Source organism: Narcine bancroftii, chromosome 9 (genome assembly GCF_036971445.1).
Source record: "Narcine bancroftii isolate sNarBan1 chromosome 9, sNarBan1.hap1, whole genome shotgun sequence".
NCBI classification, from domain to species: Eukaryota; Metazoa; Chordata; class Chondrichthyes; order Torpediniformes; family Narcinidae; genus Narcine; species Narcine bancroftii.
In genome coordinates, this window is record NC_091477.1 from 103,535,627 (window position 1) to 103,553,945 (window position 18,319).

Genomic DNA, 18,319 nt, shown 5'->3' on the forward strand with positions numbered 1-18,319 from the left:
ATGAAATAGCCTCAACTGCTTCCCTGGGTAGAGAATTCTGCAGATTCACTACTCTCTGGGCAAAACAGTTTTTCCTCATTTCTGTCTTAAATCTACTCCCCTGAATCTTGAGGCTGTGTCCTCTAGTTTTCGTCTCACCTACCAGTGAAAACAATTTTCCTACCTCTCATAATTTTTATATGTTTCTATAAGATCTCCTCTCATTCTTCTGAATTTGAGTGAGTACTATCCCAGGTGATTTAGTCTTTCCTCAAAGGTCAACTCCCTCATCTCTGGGATCAATCTGGACTGCCTCCAAGGCCAGTATATCCTTCTCAAGTATGGAGACCAGAAATGAACACAATTCTCCAGGTGTGGCCTCACCGGTACCTTGTAGAGTTGTAGCATGACCTCCCTGCTCTTGAATTCAATTCTTCTTGCGATGAAGGCCAATATTCCATTTGCCCTCTTAATACCTTCTTGTACCTGCATCCCAACTTTTTGCAACTCATGCACAAGCACTCCCAAGTCATTCTGTACTATAGCCTGCTGAAGTTTTTCACCATTTAAATAATGATCTGCTCTTCTATTTTTCCTACGAAAGTGGATGACTTTGCATTTACTAACATTGTATTCCATCTTCCAGACCTTTGCCCACTTACCTAACTTAACTATATCCTTCTGCAGCTTTTCCACTCATTTTAGTACCGTTTATAAACTTGGCTACTCTACATGATGTTCCCTCTTCCAAATCATCAGTGTAAATAGTGAACAGCTGTGGGCCCAGCACCAACCCCTGTGACTCCCCACTTACCTCTGTCTGCCAATCACAAAAGCACCCATTTATCCCAACTCTCTGCCTTCTGTCAGTTAATCAATCCTTAATCCATGCCAATATACTTCTCCCCGACTCCATTCATCTGCATTTTATTGATGTGTCTCGTGCAGCACTTTATCAAGCACCTTTTGGAAATCCAAATATATAGTATCAACTTGTTCCCCTCTTATCAACCACATCCATTATATCTTCAAAGAACTCCAGCAAGTTTGTTAAACAAGACCTCCACCAATCCATGCTGCGTCTGCCTGATGGAACCCCTTAGTTCTAAATGTCTCACTATTTCATCCTTAATGGCAGGTTGAAGTATTTTCCTGACTACAGATGTTAAGCTAACTGGTCGATAATTATCCATCTCTGCCTACATCCCTTCTTAAAAAGTGGCATGACATTTGCTGTCTTCCAATCTGCTAAGACCTGTCCAGAGATTTTTTGTAAATGACTGCCACCGTATCAACTATAACTCCTGCCATTTCCTCCACTACCCTGGGATGCATCCCATTAGGACCAGGGGATTTGTCCACTTTCAGTTCCATTAGTTTGCTCATCACTATTTCTTTTGTAACAATTATTTTTATCGAGGCCCTCCCCTCCCTTCGCATCCCTATCACCACTCTTACATGCTGAACGTGTCTTCCACCGTGAAGACTGACACAAAATATCTGTTCAATGCCTTGGCCATTTCTTCATTACTCAATATCACTTTCCCTTTATCATCTTCCAAGGGACCTATGTTGACTCTAGCCACCCTCTTCCATTTTATATATTTATAAAATGTTTTGCTATATGTTTTTATATTTTGTTAATTTACCTTCATAATTCTTCTCTTTTCTTATTTAGTTGTCCTTTATTGCCTTTTAAAATTTTCCCAATCCTTCAGTTTCCCACTCCTCTTGGCTACTTTGTACACATGAGCTTTTAATTTTATACTTTCCTTTATTTCTTGTCATATTGTAAACTAGATTGTAGTAAATCACTTTAGAGTTTATATCACATCACCAAATGTTCATGTTGAAGACAGCAACATGGAATATAACAATAGCCTCTTTTACTATAATGCTGTGAAATGTCCCTTTGGGACATTCTTAAGAATAAAGCAGACAAGTTGATTGACACATGATTCATCAATTGAAATGTTCACTCTTCTATATGTGCACCAGCCTGCATGGTATCCTCTACAGATACATTGCAGCAAGTTGCCAAGACTTGATCACACGGATCTAGATGTACTGGATAGAAACACTCTGTCTATGTTAATCCTACTTCTCAAAAAGGATGTCTCACATATGTAATATTTTATCTTCCATCACACTGTAATGTACAATATCCCTTCTTTCTTGCCTGCTAATTTGGTTGGGTATCACGACTGCTCTATAAATTGAGCATCCAGGAACTCCTCACTTCACATTTTCAGAGTACCACCTCAGGTAACGATGCCTGTTATTATTTAAAAAAAAGCATATACATAGTGGGGTTGAATTTAACAAAATATCCAGAAAGGCTTTGGGTTTTGTTGCTGATGGAAAATTTCTCAACAATTTTCATCACAATTCTTGATTTAAAAAAAAAAACCCTTGGCAAGAAACATCAATTATTTTTTGCCTTCCATGAATGCTGAGTTCGTCCAGCATTTTGTGTGTTTCTCCAGTTTTATAGCATCTGCAGTTGGTCATATTTACCTCAACACATTTCTTGATTGTATTACTGGTTTGTTTCATTAGTTGACCAGGAAATCCAGTTCCCTCAAATCTGCTACCTTAGCATTGAATTAAAAGATTTCTCTTTTTTTGCTCTTTATAATTTGGGAATTACCTAACACTTGGCATTAAAATAGAACATTTTCAAAATTGTTCTTCATATTTTGACCTCCTGATTTTGGATTTTTAAATATGACATGTTTGTAGTGTTTTTAATGGTGCATTTGTGCCCAGCTGTGCAAATTACACCTGACAACAATTTTTTTTCCCAAAGGTTTGCTCCCTGAAAATATAGGGGATTATGATAGACAACTTCAAGCTAAACAAAGATAATTTCAGATTTACTGTATCACACAGGTAGTTGGAGAAACATTTAATTACATATTATTAAATTTATCGTGTTTAATCACAATTCTGCTGACGTATTGCATTAGTTCAACTGACCCAAAAATGTTTTGTCACTGATTTTCATTTGTACTCAGCATCTGATGCCTCTCGTGTCAGTGTCCAACAATAGTTCGCCAGCATTGATGGATTCCAATTGCCATGATACTGCTTTTCCTATGGTCGCAATGTCCTGATGAAACTTTTCACCATGTTCATCACTGCACCAAGATCACTAGGGAAGAAGTCCAAGTGCAAATGCAGAAAATGAATTTTCAATAACATAATGCACTTAATGGCTTTGTATTCTTGAAGTAGACTTAAAATATGACAGAAATCACAAAAATGGGTTGTATCTAAAAATGGCATGTCTTAGGAAATTTTAAAGATTTTTTTGTGATCAACAGCCCAAAATCCATAAAATATATCCAGAAGTGTTCAGGAAGCAAAATCATCATTGTGCAGAGTTATTAGACTGCAGAACTTTTTACATTGATCTTTAACTCTGGTTTTTAGCTTCTTTTTCCTGGGATGGTCCTAGTTTATTATCCTGGTCTGAGTTGGTGGATCTCAGCCATCTTGCAGTTTGGGGTCCTACAATTAATTTGAGTTACGAGGTTAGAAAGGACAGACATGCTGGGGTACTCGTACCTGAGTGTTGTTCCTGCACCTAACTTGGAAATCTGTGTGTGTGTGGACATTAGGTAAGGATGCCTACATGATTGGGTTATGCCCCCACTAATTGTAAAGTATTCTAACTGATACTATCAGATGATTTATATGACTTAACAGGTATCTGGAAAAGGTGGTGGTAGATACACTATATATGTGACACCAAACAACAACAATTGGAGAATCTAATTGGCATGTGGAAATCATTTAACTAAAAGGAGTTACGATTTTGGAGAAAATCTGATACAGAAAGTCAGATTGGATTAAGGATTATTAAACATTTGGAACAAATTTATTACTTCATTGTAGTGTGAAATCTTATGGTTTTGAAAAAGAAATATTCATTTTCTGTCCCAGTAGCTATCTTGGTGTTGCTATCAAACTTTCAAATTATAAACTAGATATAAGAGCAGTATATTAAATGCATATTGCGCATATGAATTACACTTTTGAGGATTTAAATTTTTTTCATTTTTGCACGTTTTTCAACATGAGGCAGAAAGAGAAATTTAATTGATTTTGTGAATTTTTTGCTGGAAATTATGGTGTCAACATAGTGTGCACCTTTGATATTGTGATGCTATTAATTGTAACATGTATATTAATTAATATATTTGAGAAGAAAATTCTGGTCCATACAGATCATATCTTAATTATTTTTTTCAAGCTGATGGCAGCTACGATTTTACTTTTGAAGACTAGTATGCAATTATCTTTGAAGATTGATTAGCTGACTGGTATACTGTGGACCAAGATTTTTTAAATTGACATTCTTTGGCAATGTAGAGAAATTCTATTTCAGGCACTGTTACTTGATAAGCTAGTTAAGGACATATTTAATTGAAATTGTTGATAATTTGACTTTAGTTATTTATTTTCTTAGTTGCTTACCTCCTTAAATATCATGATTGATCAGTAACAATATTTAGTTCAAACATTCCATGTGAATTTTGAACTTTGTAAATGATCCAAGTGCAGTTGTCAGATGCACTGCCTCTTGGGTTTCAGGACAGAAATAGATGTAGTAATTGGGATGTGCAGGATCAATTCTGTTTTTGGCATCAGGATATTATTTTTGGTTTCTAATGGAGAGGACAAAAGCTCATGAAGAAATGCTGTTGTGAGATCTAGCATGGTGATAACTTGATTTGAATTATGCTAATGTTATTGTGAAGTTGTCATTTTAGTTGAATGCCAAACCAGGTCATACTTTTATTTTAATATTTTATTTGTCTTTATTGAAGTAAATATGTCAAAGCCTTGCCAGATATATTGAACCAGCTTTAGATTTTGTGCATATTTTAAGAGAAATGAAAGGAATGTTCTATTAATTGGATTTTCGTGTCATACTATTATTTTTTTGTGCTATTTATCAATCAAGAGGGAGGTATAGGAGCATCAAATGCAGGACTGCCAGACTGTGAAGTAGCTTCTTCCCACAGGCTAAGAGATTGATGAACAGTATCCTGTAATCAAAAGTTCAGATTTATTGTCAGAGTACATATATGACATCACATTTCAACCCTGAGATTCTTTTTCTTGTGGGCCAGGCAGAATTTTTACTTTTTCGATCGTGCAAAAAAAAAGTACTTAAGAAAGGATACTTGTACAAAGAGAGAAACAAAGAGAAAAGAGTCCCTAATTGATTTTATTGTTTAGGAGTTGGATGGTGAAGCGTTAGCAGCTGTTCTTGAACCTGGTGGTAAGAGTCTTGTTGCACCTATACCTCTTTCTTCATGGCAGCATTGAGAACAGAGCATGTCCTGGATGGTGTGGATCCTTGCTGATTGCTGCCACTCTCTGACAGCAGCGTACTATGTAGATTTTCTCAATGATGGGAAGAGTTTGTTCTGTGATGTACTGGGTTATGTCCACTACCTGTTGCAGGGGTTTCAGTTCAGAGGTATTGGTGCCTCCATACCTGGATATGATGCAGCCATACAGTGCATTTTCTACTACATATCTGTAGAAGTTTGCCAAAGTTTCAATGTTACGACAAACCTCTGTCATCTCCTGAGGAACTACAGGTGCTGACATGCTTACTTCACAATGACGTTAAGGTGTTGGGTCCAGGAAAGATCCTCTGAGATAGTGACTCACAAGAATATAAATTTGCACACCCTCTCCACGTCTGATTTCCCTCAATGATCGTTGAATCATGCACCTCTGGGTTTCCCTTCCTGAAGTTCACAATCAGTTCCTTGATTTTGGTGGCATTGAGTGCGAGGTTGTTATTGGTACACCATTTGACTAAGTTTTCAATCTCTCTCCTCTAGGCTGACTCATTGCCCCTTTTTAGACAACCTACTACCATTGTGTTAGCAAATTTACAGATGGTGTGGTTGTCATACTAGGAAACACAGTCATGGGTGTAAAGCGAGTAGATCAGTGAGCTAAGAATGCAGCTCTGTGGTGCTCCACTATGGAGATTGTGAAGAAAATGTTCTTGCTAATCCTCAACAATTATTGTCTGGAGGTGAGAAAATCTAGAACCTAATTACGCATTGAGGCCCAGGTCTTATAGTTTGCTGATCAGCTTTGAGGGGAAGTTGGTGTTGAATGTCAAACTGTTGTTGATAAAGAGCATCCTGATGTATGCATCTTTACTGTCCAGTGTTCCAGAGCTTTGTGTAGAGCCAGTGAGATGACATTTGCCATCGACCTGTTGCTGCGGTAGGCAAACTGGAATGTACTCCTATGATCGCTCACACAGGAGCTGATGTGCTTCAACATCAGCCTCTCAAAATACTTCATCACTATGTATGTGAATGCCACTGATCATTTAGTTACCACACACTTTTTGGGCATCTGTACGATTGAGGCCAGTTTGAAACAGATGAGGATATCTGTGAATACATTGGTAAGTATCAGGCCAAGTACTCTATCCGGATCAGATGCTTTCCTTGGATTTGCTCTCCTGAAGGCAGCCTCTTTCGTACTCTGATACTGTAATTAAGTGAATTATCCCAAATACTTAAATATCTTTATTTTTAATTTTATCTATGTATATATATATATGATTAATTTGTGCTCTGTGTGTGTGTGCGCGCGCTGGGATTTGGAGAATCACAGTTTCGTCTTATCTGTGTACAGTCAGATGATAATACACTTGAACTCCAGCTTTTTGGGTTGTTGTGACCACTGTGGCAAGGATTTTTTTTGACTTAATCTTATTTATGTTGATTTTCATGCTACATTCTGACTTGTAACTTTGCTATATATTAAGATTTATTCTTTCCTGGATTATCTTTGTTTTTTTTATACCTATTTTGCCATTGCATTCTTGCCTCTGAATGGTCTCTGATATCTTTTCATATCATTGCTATTTCTCTTTCATTCATTTGTCATCATTTCTTGGATGTGAGCTTCTTAAGCTGCTGCCCAATTTTGTATCTTCTGATCCCTTCACTTATCTGCTGCCACACTACTTCTTTGATTTTTAACATTCTCACATAGATGGAGAAAAATGCCCTTTCACAAGTCATGCCATCTACCTGCACTAACCCTACGTTGATTCCATGTTCTCTCCACATTCTCATCAATTCCCCTCACCACGTTGAGTGTTGTCTGTGATGTTTGCATGTTCTCCCATTCTCATCTTTGTTTTCAATCCCTCTTTGCCCAACCCATCTGTGCCTCCATAATTTTCAATCATTCAAGATTAGGAAATCAGCTTTACAGCTTTGGCCTGTTGAGTCTCTTCAAAAATTATTTTCAGCCCATTTGTAGCTCTAAACATCTTAATTTCTTGAATTTCCTTTCTTATGTACCTTAATACTTCTATGTCTGAATAAACTTTTGATCATCAGTTCTAATTTTTCTTCATGTAGATAGATTCTTACTTTCGGCCTTTCTCTGACTTCTGTGTTGCAGTGCCCAGACACAGAGGTCAGAATTGTACTGATCTTTGAAGAGCTGGATAGATGTATTTAGAGTCCTAGCAAAAAAAAATGAACATCTGGAAGAACTTGGTGGATCAGGCAGAATCTGTTGAGAGAAGGAGTAGTTGATATTTTGGGTTAGGATCCTTTTGCCAACCTGAAATGTCAACCATTACTTTGCCTTTAAAATTGCTGCTTGATCCACTGAGTTCTTCCAGGTGTTCATTTTTTGCTCTAGATTCAAGCATCTGTTGTACATTTTTCTACATATTTTCCTTATTTAGCTTCCTGCAGGTAAATTGATTTGGAGTGACCTCTGTTGAGGATTTCCTAGTATTATCAGGGTTCCTTCATGATCTGATGAGTTAAATGATTTGAGCAGGATGAATTTGAGTCTTTCATCTTCTAAATGAATAATGTAAAGCTCTTACTAATGGCTCATTTAAAGCAGCTGAGTTAAAGAAAGTGGCCTTTGAACTTTTGTTTCTATTCCTTATCCTGATACCTTTTTGCATGCAATGCATAATTATAATTCGATGGGCTTACAGTTTAGAGAAGTGATTGAAATAAGTAACATTTTATGATAAATCTAATGATGTTAATAATTCACTAATGTTTAACAGAATATTTGTAATGGCATCTCTGTGAAGAGATTGTGGTTATGTTGCTCAATTAGCAATTCAAATACTTCCCCCCCCCCCCCCCCCCATTAGTGAAGTCAACAAATCTGGTCTCAAAAGATAATGAAATTTCTGAATTGTTGTTGCACACCTAACTTCTGCCCTTGAGAAAAGTAAGTCTAAATGGAACAGCAGCCTTGTAGCTAACTGACTTTTAGCAGCTTTCTGAAATGTCAATGCGAGCCACTCAGTTTATTCACGACCACAACAAAGAAGTACCTTTTTTTTGTGTGAAGGTTCAGTCTTCTGAACGGCATTTTGGGAATGGATCATAAATGCTGGCTCACCGGTGACATGTACATCCCATCAGTGAATAAATTGAATGGAGAAAAAAGTTGGTCTTTAAAAAAAAAAAATAGTGGAATAGTCTTTGGTGCTGAGTTATGGGAATTTGATTGTACTTGCATGAGTAGATATGAGCATATTTGTGAAACATGGGGGGAGGCAATAAATACAGTACTCACTTAAAGCAAGCGTTACAATGTGTTCCTTTTGGTTTTTTTCAGAACAAGCTGAAGTCCTCACAGAAGGATAAAGTGCGGCAGTTTATGGTCTTTACACAGTCCAGTGAGAAAACTGCAGTATGTTGTTTATCACAGAATGACTGGAAATTAGATGTTGCTACAGACAATTTTTTTCAAAATCCAGAACTTTACGTTCGGGAAAGTCTGAAAGGTTCGTTGGATAGAAAGAGATTAGAACAGCTATACCATAGATACAGGGGTAAGTAATTTTGTTTGTATTTATTAAATATAAATTTACCTTGTGAAAGTCCAGAGCTTAACTAATTTCAAAGCCTTACTGAATATCTTTGACTTATCAATGCTTTTAATGTATGATCTTTATAATCAGTGTTCTATATATCTTTCTCACCCTCATGGTAATCATTATTTTCCTGAAGGAAGTCCTTGCTCAGTGTATGGACACTCTGTGGTGGTGACTCAAACCCATGTGGGCTTGTTGAAGGAAAGTAAATGTACAAATTGAATTTTTATTGGTTTACCGTTCTATGAATGTACACTACATAACTGAACTATCTTGGCATTTGTTGATGAGTTTATTGTCATGAATATTGTACATTGCATGTGCACTGAAATTCGTATACGTATGCAGCTGAACAGGTATTTTGTTTTTTAAAAAAAAATCTATGGTATTAGACATAATTAAAAAAAAGACGATCAATACAGAAGATAGACAATATTCACTTGTCCTTGTGAAAAGTAAGTGATTGCAAAAGTGCAGACAGTTCTTTTGTGCTTGTGGTGTAGCCCATGATTGCTATAACAATGGGGAAGTTCAAAAGACTGATAGCTGTTGGAAATAAACTTTTTTTTAACCTAGAGATGCTCGTCTTCAGACTTCTGTACCTTCTGCCTAAAGGTAGCAGTGAGAAGAGATTGAGGCCAGGGTTATGGAGTCCTTTCTCATGTTGGCTGCCTTGATGAGACAGCGCCTCACATAGATGTGTTCACTGGATGGGTGCTTGGTTCCAGTCTATTTGCTACCTTCTGGAGCCTTCTGTGTTCCTGGGCATTGAATCCTAAATCAGTTGTGATGGAACTAGTCAGCATACTTTCCACTGTTCATCCGTGGAAGTTTGATAGAGTATTTGAGGTTAAATTTCCTCAGTCATTAGAGGTAATCTTGTATCAAACCAGTCCAAATATAATGCCATAGTCACTCCGTCTTGACCTACCTAGAGAATGTTGCCTTGTACTCCAGGCTGCTGTTCATTGACTTCAGCTTGGCGTTCAACAGGATCACTCCTCAGGTTGATGCATAAGCTGTCCTCACTGGGACTCGTCACTCCTGCTTGCTACTGGATCCTGAACATTTTGACTGAAGGACCACAGTCAGTCTGGGTTGGCAACAGAATCTCAAGTCCCATGATGAGTCACTTACAGAGAGAGGTGTCTGCAGGAGATGAGGATGGCAAACCCACTGGTCCTGTCTTGACAACATTTTGCAGGAGAACAACTGAGTGTCCTGTCTGGCTGCATCATTGTGTGGTATGGTAGCTGCAAAGCATTGGTCAGAGACCATAAAAATGCTCAAAGTCACTGGGATTTCCCTTTCCTCTATTGATGAGATTCACTGGGAGTAATGCTTAAAGAGGGGTCAATGAATCATTGAGGATTCCTTACCATCCATCACCATCAGGAAGGAGGTCCCAGAGCATCAAAACCAGAAGTGCCAGGCTGGGGTGTAGCTTCGTAGCAGGGTATGAGATTGATGAACAGTATCCTTGGGTTTCTTATAAATTAAACAAGTATGTACATACACACATAATACTTTTCTCACACAGCACACAATAATTTTATACATAGAAAAAAAGTGTAAGTATTCTGGAATAATGCTTTCAATGCTTACTATTTAAGTTTGTCAACAAACATTGAAAATGTTGGAATTGGTAACTGTTAAAAATCCCCTGGGGCACGCGTGAATAACAAAAACAGAAGTGTGCCTCTTTTCATCAGTCAGATTGATGAATCTTTAGAGATGGTGCAAAGGAGGTTCACCAAGTTGATACAGTTAATTCAAGCTAGGTGGTGCATGAAATAAATTAAAGGGGTGGGGGGGGGGTGTGGAAAAGAGATGAGATTTAAGAGAAATTCAAAACATGAAATTACAAGGAATCTGCAGGATGGAAAGGGCTCATTTAGCCTAAACATCCTGTGTCAGCGTTTATGCTGTGTTTGTCTTCTCCCATCATGTCATGTCTAACTCTTATCTGCATATTCTCTTCCCTCTCCCTGGTGCTTATCTGGCCAGTTGGTAAGTACTTCTCTACTATTTACTTGAACCACTCCCTATGCTAGAAAATTCCATGTCCTCATCATCCTGAGAAAATAAGTATCTTTTGAATTGCCCATTTCATTTTTTTGGTGACTTATTGCTGGCTCTGTTCTTCCCTCAGAAATGGTAAGGTGCTCCTTGAGAATTCATGATCAAAAGTTACCCCTCCCCTTTCTTTCAAAAAGGCACCTTGCCTTTTCATCCTTGTAGGTGTGACCTCATTTTTTAAATTCCCTCCAATGCATCTATCTCTTTACTGTTGTATGGTGACAAAGCTTGTATTCAATATGTAGATGAGTGTATTTATAATCTCAAATTCTTTTTTATTCCTGTACCCAATTCCTTTTTTACATTTTCAAGTCTTGTGATCTTGCTCGCATCAAATATTTTTGCGCAATTGTGTTTAAAGCCACTACTGAGCAATGATGTTCATTGTTGATTGTGAAATGTAGTTCAGTACCTCGCGTTCTGTTGAAATTATTTTTCTAATTAAATATGCATTTTACATTAATTTGTTGCAGTACTCATTATTGACTACATGCTTATTAGTATGTCATCCAACATTTAGTAAATGCTTTTAATTAAAGAATATAAATATTACAAATAATTGTGATTCCAGGAAAACTTTGCAAAACCTCACACAGCTATCTGCCTAGAAGCCGTTATCTGGTGTTAACTGATGTTTCCTCATGTCACATATTCTGTCATTTGTTAATTTATTATGTAGCAGCTTATGGAAGGCACTTTGGAAATTCCAATTATATCTAAAGAAATCTTGTTATCTACTTTTTCTATTCAATCGTGTTGATCATGGAAGGTTATGCTTTTGAAATCCATGTTCTATTCATTAATTTTGGTTTTTAGATTTTCCGTTTACTAAGTAAACAGACTGTGTAAATTCACTGGGCTATAATTCCTGAATATATTCTATACTCAAGAAAAATGCATTATGATAGTTGTCCACTAACAGCACCTATTCTTAATGGATCGCTAAATATATAGTATAATATCTTGCTTATTATTTCCTTGTATTCTTTTAAATATACACTTATAACTCCTCTTGACCATGATGTGGGAAATTAATCTTGGTTTAAAAAAAAAAGGAAAAAAAAACAATCTTTTTAAATAGTGAGTTGGTTTCTGAGATTGAGATGAGATCTGTTGTCACAAGTGTGAACCACTGATACACCAACATTTTTTTTCTTGCTGCAACTGCTCAAGATGTACCAACTACATTGGGATAAATTAAATTACCACAATATGTCAAGAGAGTAAGAGATAATAAATATAAAAGGAGAGGTTAATAAATATTCATAATTGAAAATGGTGGGAAAAAAAGTGACGTTTCAATCCTTCATTTGTCCCAGGCTAGTTTATGCTTAGGATAGTGTGGGGGCGTTCAAGAGCCTGATAGTTGTTGGGGGAAGGGGGAGAACTATTGAATCTAAAAATGCAGGACTTCAGGCTTCTTAACCTTGTACCTGAAGACGGTAGAAAGAACATATAAATACCTCTTGAACATAACTATTGTATCTCCTTCAACTAAACTTCCAGTAGCAATTTCCAGGCACCTATTACTCTCTTTTATTTAAAATAAAATCTTGCTTAGCACACTTCCTTCAAACCTTTCCCTTCAGACCTTAAAGCTATGACATCGAATATTTGAAGCTTCCACCCTGGGAAAAAGAATCTGATCTTCCACCCTTTCTGTACTTCTCAATTTCAATACTCTTGTCAGTTCTGCCATTAGTCCCACTCCAGAGTAAACCTCACCTTCAAGCTAATAATCTCTAATCCAGATAATATCGTAGTGAACTTCTTGTGTACTCTCGAAAGCCTCCACATGTTTCCTGAAATGCAGGAATTAGAACTGCTCACAACACTCCCAAAACTTTATACAGCTGTGTCTTGACCAAAGAGGGCAAGCGTGAGAAACATCTTTTTTAACTTCCTTATCTATCTGTGATGCCATTTTCAAGGTGTTATGGACACACTTCAAGATCTCACTGTTCATGAATGCACCTAAAGGACCTGTCACTTAGGGCACATTTTCCCCTTACTTTTGACCTCCCAAAATGCAACAGTTCACTCTTGTCCAGATTAAACTTCATTTGTCATTTTTCTGTAAGTATCCATAACTGATCTATTTCGTGTTATAACAACCTTATTCACTATTTACAACTCTGCCAATTTTTGTGTTGTCTGCAAATTTACTAATCAGCCTATCTACATATCACAAACATGAAGTTGGCACTGATCTGCCAACACAAGTGTTCACAGATCTCTAGTCAGAGAAATACCCATCTACTATTACCTTCCATCTTCTATATCCAAGTCAATTTTGAATTCAGCCTATCAAGTCACCGTGTATCCCATGTGTCTTAATCTTCTTGATCAGCCTATTACAAAGGACCTTGTCAAAGTCCTTACTAAAATCCACATAGGCAACATCTTCTGTTGTACCTGATTGAAAATCCAAAGCCCTGCAGGTCACAGTTCTTCAAATGTGCATCCAAGATTTTTTTTAAACTTGATATGGTATTGCCTCTTATTCCAGACTTATTGTCTCGGTGGAAACACTTTCCTTGTATTCAAGATTCCTTTCTTGTCATGTAATGGCATAGAACATGTAATACTACATGTTATTACCTTCTGCCTGCCGCAAGGCAGATGAAGAGTCTCCATTAGTGTCGCCCTGTGGCCCTTACAGTAAGAGATCCTTCTAATACTTAATTTAAATCTATGCCCATTCTTGTTTGACCCATTCACAAAAGACTTGTTTTTCTTATTTAGTCTCTTTAGGTCTTTCTCATAGTTTTATCCACCCCTTCCCTTCCCCCCCCCCAGCATCTGATCCATGAAAGGTCACTAGTTTTTAAATATTACAGTCAGGGTAACATCTTCAAACCTTTATCTAGAAAAATCTTAATTTTACTGTAATATGACGAGAATTCCAGCCAAAGATTATGGAGGATAACATGTTAAATGTGGAGGCTAGTGAGATGTTAGGTGAGGAATAGGGAGGAGTTACGTGTGAGGTGGGTGGTGGGGAGGAGAGGAATGGGCTGAGGGCAGATGTGTGGGTAAGATTGTACAGTGAATCCTATTGGGTTTTCACACATGGTAGAAAGCCTACTTCATTTTCTACTTAACCTATCATCTTTGTGCTGTTAATAACAGGAAAATTGTAATTTCTCACTTATAGTTCTCTGGGTTTTATTCTTGCCCCCACCCGGCCCCCCCCATACATACCCCATTTGTCTGAACAATTATTCCTTCAACTCCCTTTTTCTTATTTTGCAATCCCCAGTTCACCACTATTATAATTGTGCCGATATTTCTTCTGTCTATGCGTTCTATTTCTGCCGCACTGGCTGCATCACTTTTTCCTATTGCCACTGTTATCTCTAAAGTGCACCTGGTGCATATTCCCTTTCGATCACTTCTAAATATATTGCACCTTGTAATATTTCAGTGCCGATTTTTCTTTTGGACTTAACTGAATGTAAAGACTTGCTGCAAATTTGAAAATCGTCTTGGTTCCAGTAATTTTCACTTTCCGCTGTCCAAGTTTGGGATGTGTCCTATCTTTTGCCTTTGGTTGTGTTTTTCCCTCTATTAATAACCTGAATTAAAGCTAGATAAGTTATTTATACTTTTGTGCCGGTGCCTGCTTCTTCACGACTTTTAAATTGGCTAAATTTGCAGTTCATTGAAACCGGTTCAAAATAGCGATTTTGCTGTTCACACTGGACTAATGTTAAACAGTTCTCTGCGCCTGGCATCCCAGAACAAAGGGTGCCTATCGTCCAGCAAGTAAAAGATTTCTGGAAAGTATTATGTATTACGTTAGGGAAAATATTAAAAGTGAAGGATAAATTAGATCCAAGAATTTTTTTGTTGGGTAATACACATGATGAAGACATTAAGTTGGAACTAGATAAATATTAAAAAAATTTGAGTCTAGCAACGACAGTATTGAGAAAGGGTATAACTAAAATGTGGAAATTAGGAAGTAATGTAAACATAGAAGAATGGTTTAATGAAATAAAGTATTGTCTCCCATTAGAAAAAAAATTACTCATAATATTTAAGAGAAGGTTGGATGTGTACATGGAGGTGAGGGGGTTGGAGGGTTATTGGCAGAGAGCGGGAGGTTTGAACTAGTGGAGTTGTTCTAGTGAACCGGTGCAGACTCGAAAGGCCGACATGGCCTGTTTCTGCTCCGTAAATGGTTATATGGTTATATTCCCTGTCCATTTCACACTGGAATAACTGGTATGCTGATTCAAAATAATCTGTGATGAGGCGCACTCTCTAGACGGGTCGTCCCCGAGGCGGTCTGACGCCTGCGCGGCAATTTGCGAACGTTCACACTGGCTTGTTAGCCGGTGAGTTGGTGGTTGGTAACTGGGTTAAAGTGCCACTGTCTCCAAATATGATGTGTATATTCAGTTTGTATAGCGTCTGATGTTTTATTTTATGTACATTGTAAAAATATAATGAAATATAAAGCAGTCTTGTCTGAAAGCTTTTTTTAGGCATTTAGGCTTTTTTACTTTGATCTATTCTGTAATTCCCTATTCTATTAGAATTTGAATGTAGGTTTTTTAAACATTTCATCCCTCACCTGATTTGATATTTTAAAAGATTTATCACCCTCCTCTCAAGTAAAATATTTTGTTCATGTAGAATTTGTTCTGAAGTTGTGCCACGTTCCTGTTTTTTGCACTGATAATTAGTCCTTGAAAGGAGAGGGTATCTCCTCTGCAACCCTTATTGCCTATTCTAGTGCAACATTTTGTGTGATTCAGGCAGTAATCCTGGCCTTTTGTCTTTCTCAAGCAGTTCCTGAGTAGCCCCATACCAGGAATACCACAGTTTTTTTCATTTCATGTTCTTGTCTCTTCTTCTTTCTTTGGCTTGGCTTCGCGGACGAAGATTTATGGAGGGGGTAAATGTCCACGTCAGCTGCAGGCTCGTTGGTGGCTGACAAGTCCGATGCGGGACAGGCCGACACGGTTGCAGCGGTTGCAGGGGAAAATTGGTTGGTTGGGGTTAGGTGTTGGGTTTTTCCTCCTTTGCCTTTTGTCAGTGAGGTGGGCTCTGCGGTCTTCTTCAAAGGAGGTTGCTGCCCGCCAAACTGTGAGGCGGCAAGATGCACGGTTTGAGGCGATATCAGCCCACTGGCGGTGGTCAATGTGGCAGGCAGCAAGAGATTTCTTTAGGCAGTCCTTGTACCTTTTCTTTGGTGCACCTCTGTCACGGTGGCCAGTGGAGAGCTCGCCATATAACACGATCTTGGGAAGGCGATGGTCCTCCATTCTGGAGACGTGACCCATCCAGCGCAGCTGGATCTTCAGCAGCGTGGACTCGATGCTGTCGACCTCTGCCATCTCGAGTACTTCGATGTTAGGGATGAAAGCGCTCCAATGGATGTTGAGGATGGAGCGGAGACAACGCTGGTGGAAGCGTTCTAGGAGCCGTAGGTGATGCTGGTAGAGGACCCATGATTCGGAGCCGAACAGGAGTGTGGGTATGACAACGGCTCTGTATACGCTAATCTTTGTGAGGTTTTTCAGTTGGTTGTTTTTCCAGACTCTTTTGTGTCGTCTTCCAAAGGCGCTATTTGCCTTGGCGAGTCTGTTGTCTATCTCGTTCTCGTTGTTGTTGATCGACAACGAGATGTTCTTGTCTGATTTCTTAGTAAATACCATTACCTTCCTCTTTATGAAATCCCCCTTGGTAACACATATCTGTTCTTTCTCCTCTCTGCCTTGGTTTGTTCTCCCTACGGTCTTCTCATTAGGGTACATTGTACTTGTTGGATAGGATTATTGTCTGTAGGCTTCCTTCATCTCTGTAACCAGATTCCATGACACTTGTATCTTCTCTTTTCTGGTGCTATCTCTGGAGTACAACAATCTGAATTTCTGGATTAAAACAAAATTGGAGTAACTGAATACAAAGGCTTTTCCTGCAGGTTGGAAAATAATCGGCTACAGTAACATTTTGTTTCCACTGTCATATAGTATATGTTCTGTCCTGCCATCTCTTGACCTTTGTTCTTTTTAAATATAGATAACATGATTCTCCTTTTGTTTAAAAAAAACCTTGCTTCTACTTGTCCTCAGCTCCTTCCGTCCACTTGCTTTCATTGGCTGCTTCAGTATTAGCTATGATATAGATGAACTCGTTTGTTTATCCCTCTGCAGTTCTGTATACTGCCTTTGTGATGCCCCGCTCTATTCTGACAGTGGAAGAGATTGAAGTGACTTTTTTTCTGATGATGCTTCATCACCCGTCCATCTGACCAGCAGCAGTCAAGTAATTTTGGATATCTTGGTGATGTGAATTCAATTTTCTACCCACACTCTTAACTTGCTTCAGGGTTAGGGTAATACACCAGAAACCAAGCTCAAAAAAGGTTAGACACTGTTGTACTGAATGAGACATTATTGCATTGGAGTTTTGTGGATACAAATTTGGCTGCCCTTGGTTCTTTCCCTGCAATGGTGAATATCAAAAATGTTCATTTATCATTCATGCACTTTGACATCTTTAGATATCATGAATGGTGCTACATAAATGCAAGTTTATTTTTAACTATCACCTGCTTGCACCATTTTACCTGAGGTTTGTTCTCTGATCTCACTTTGGTATCTACTGAGAGGGTTAAAAGAAATACATTTCAGTAATAGTCAAGTCACCTTTATTTATTGTTCATAGCATGCTCGCACGATAAAGAAGAGAAGCGTTTCTCCAGGACTGCAGAGCATATTTGTATGAATATAAGTTAGAATAGAAGTTGCACCTTAAAATATTAAGACTAATGCAGTAAATGTCCACGGTACACTATCCACATATGTTCTGGGAATTCAGGAGCCTGCTGTCTTGTGGGGGAAAGACTGTTGCCCAATCTGGATGCAAGGGCCTGAGTGCTATGGTACCTCCTACCAGATAGCAGAAGGGAGAACAGTTTATGTGAGGGGTGTGTGGAGTCCTTGACAATATTTATTGCCTTTTGCTTGCATAGAGTGTTGTAGATGTAAATTTTTGAAGCTTCTCTAATCCGTATGTTTTGGGGGTGCCCAAATTTAGAGAGATTCTGGAAAGACATTTTCCAAACTTTATCAATGATTCTTAAGATTAATTTGGAACCTTGCCATTAATTGCTTAGTTTGGTTTTTCTCGTGATTCAGATGAACTTGTATTGGCATCTCAGGAAAAAGTTAGGGCCTTTGCCATGTTAATAGCCACATGAACCATTTTATTGAAATGGAAAGAGGATTTATCCCCTAACTGGCTCACAGAGTCGTGGGCAAGTCTCCGGCAGATCTGACACAGAACTCCAGATGCAGGGCAAGCCTAGCAACTGATGTTATAAAGGTC

General features: G+C 38.2%; 1 protein-coding gene across 5 annotated transcripts in view; it reads left to right on the forward strand.

The window, feature by feature from the left end:
• dcun1d1 (DCN1, defective in cullin neddylation 1, domain containing 1 (S. cerevisiae)) overlaps window positions 1–18,319 on the forward strand; it is a 67,292-nt gene that overhangs the window by 2,252 nt on the left and 46,721 nt on the right. For 4 of the 5 annotated variants that reach the window (XM_069897119.1, XM_069897116.1, XM_069897120.1 and 1 more), the window contains exon 2: window positions 8,638–8,854. In XM_069897119.1, the coding sequence (XP_069753220.1) occupies window positions 8,638–8,854 (217 nt within the window). Of the gene's footprint in view, window positions 1–2,807; window positions 2,872–8,637; window positions 8,855–18,319 lie in introns of those variants that run through there. The other variant, XM_069897118.1, reaches the window with a different exon arrangement.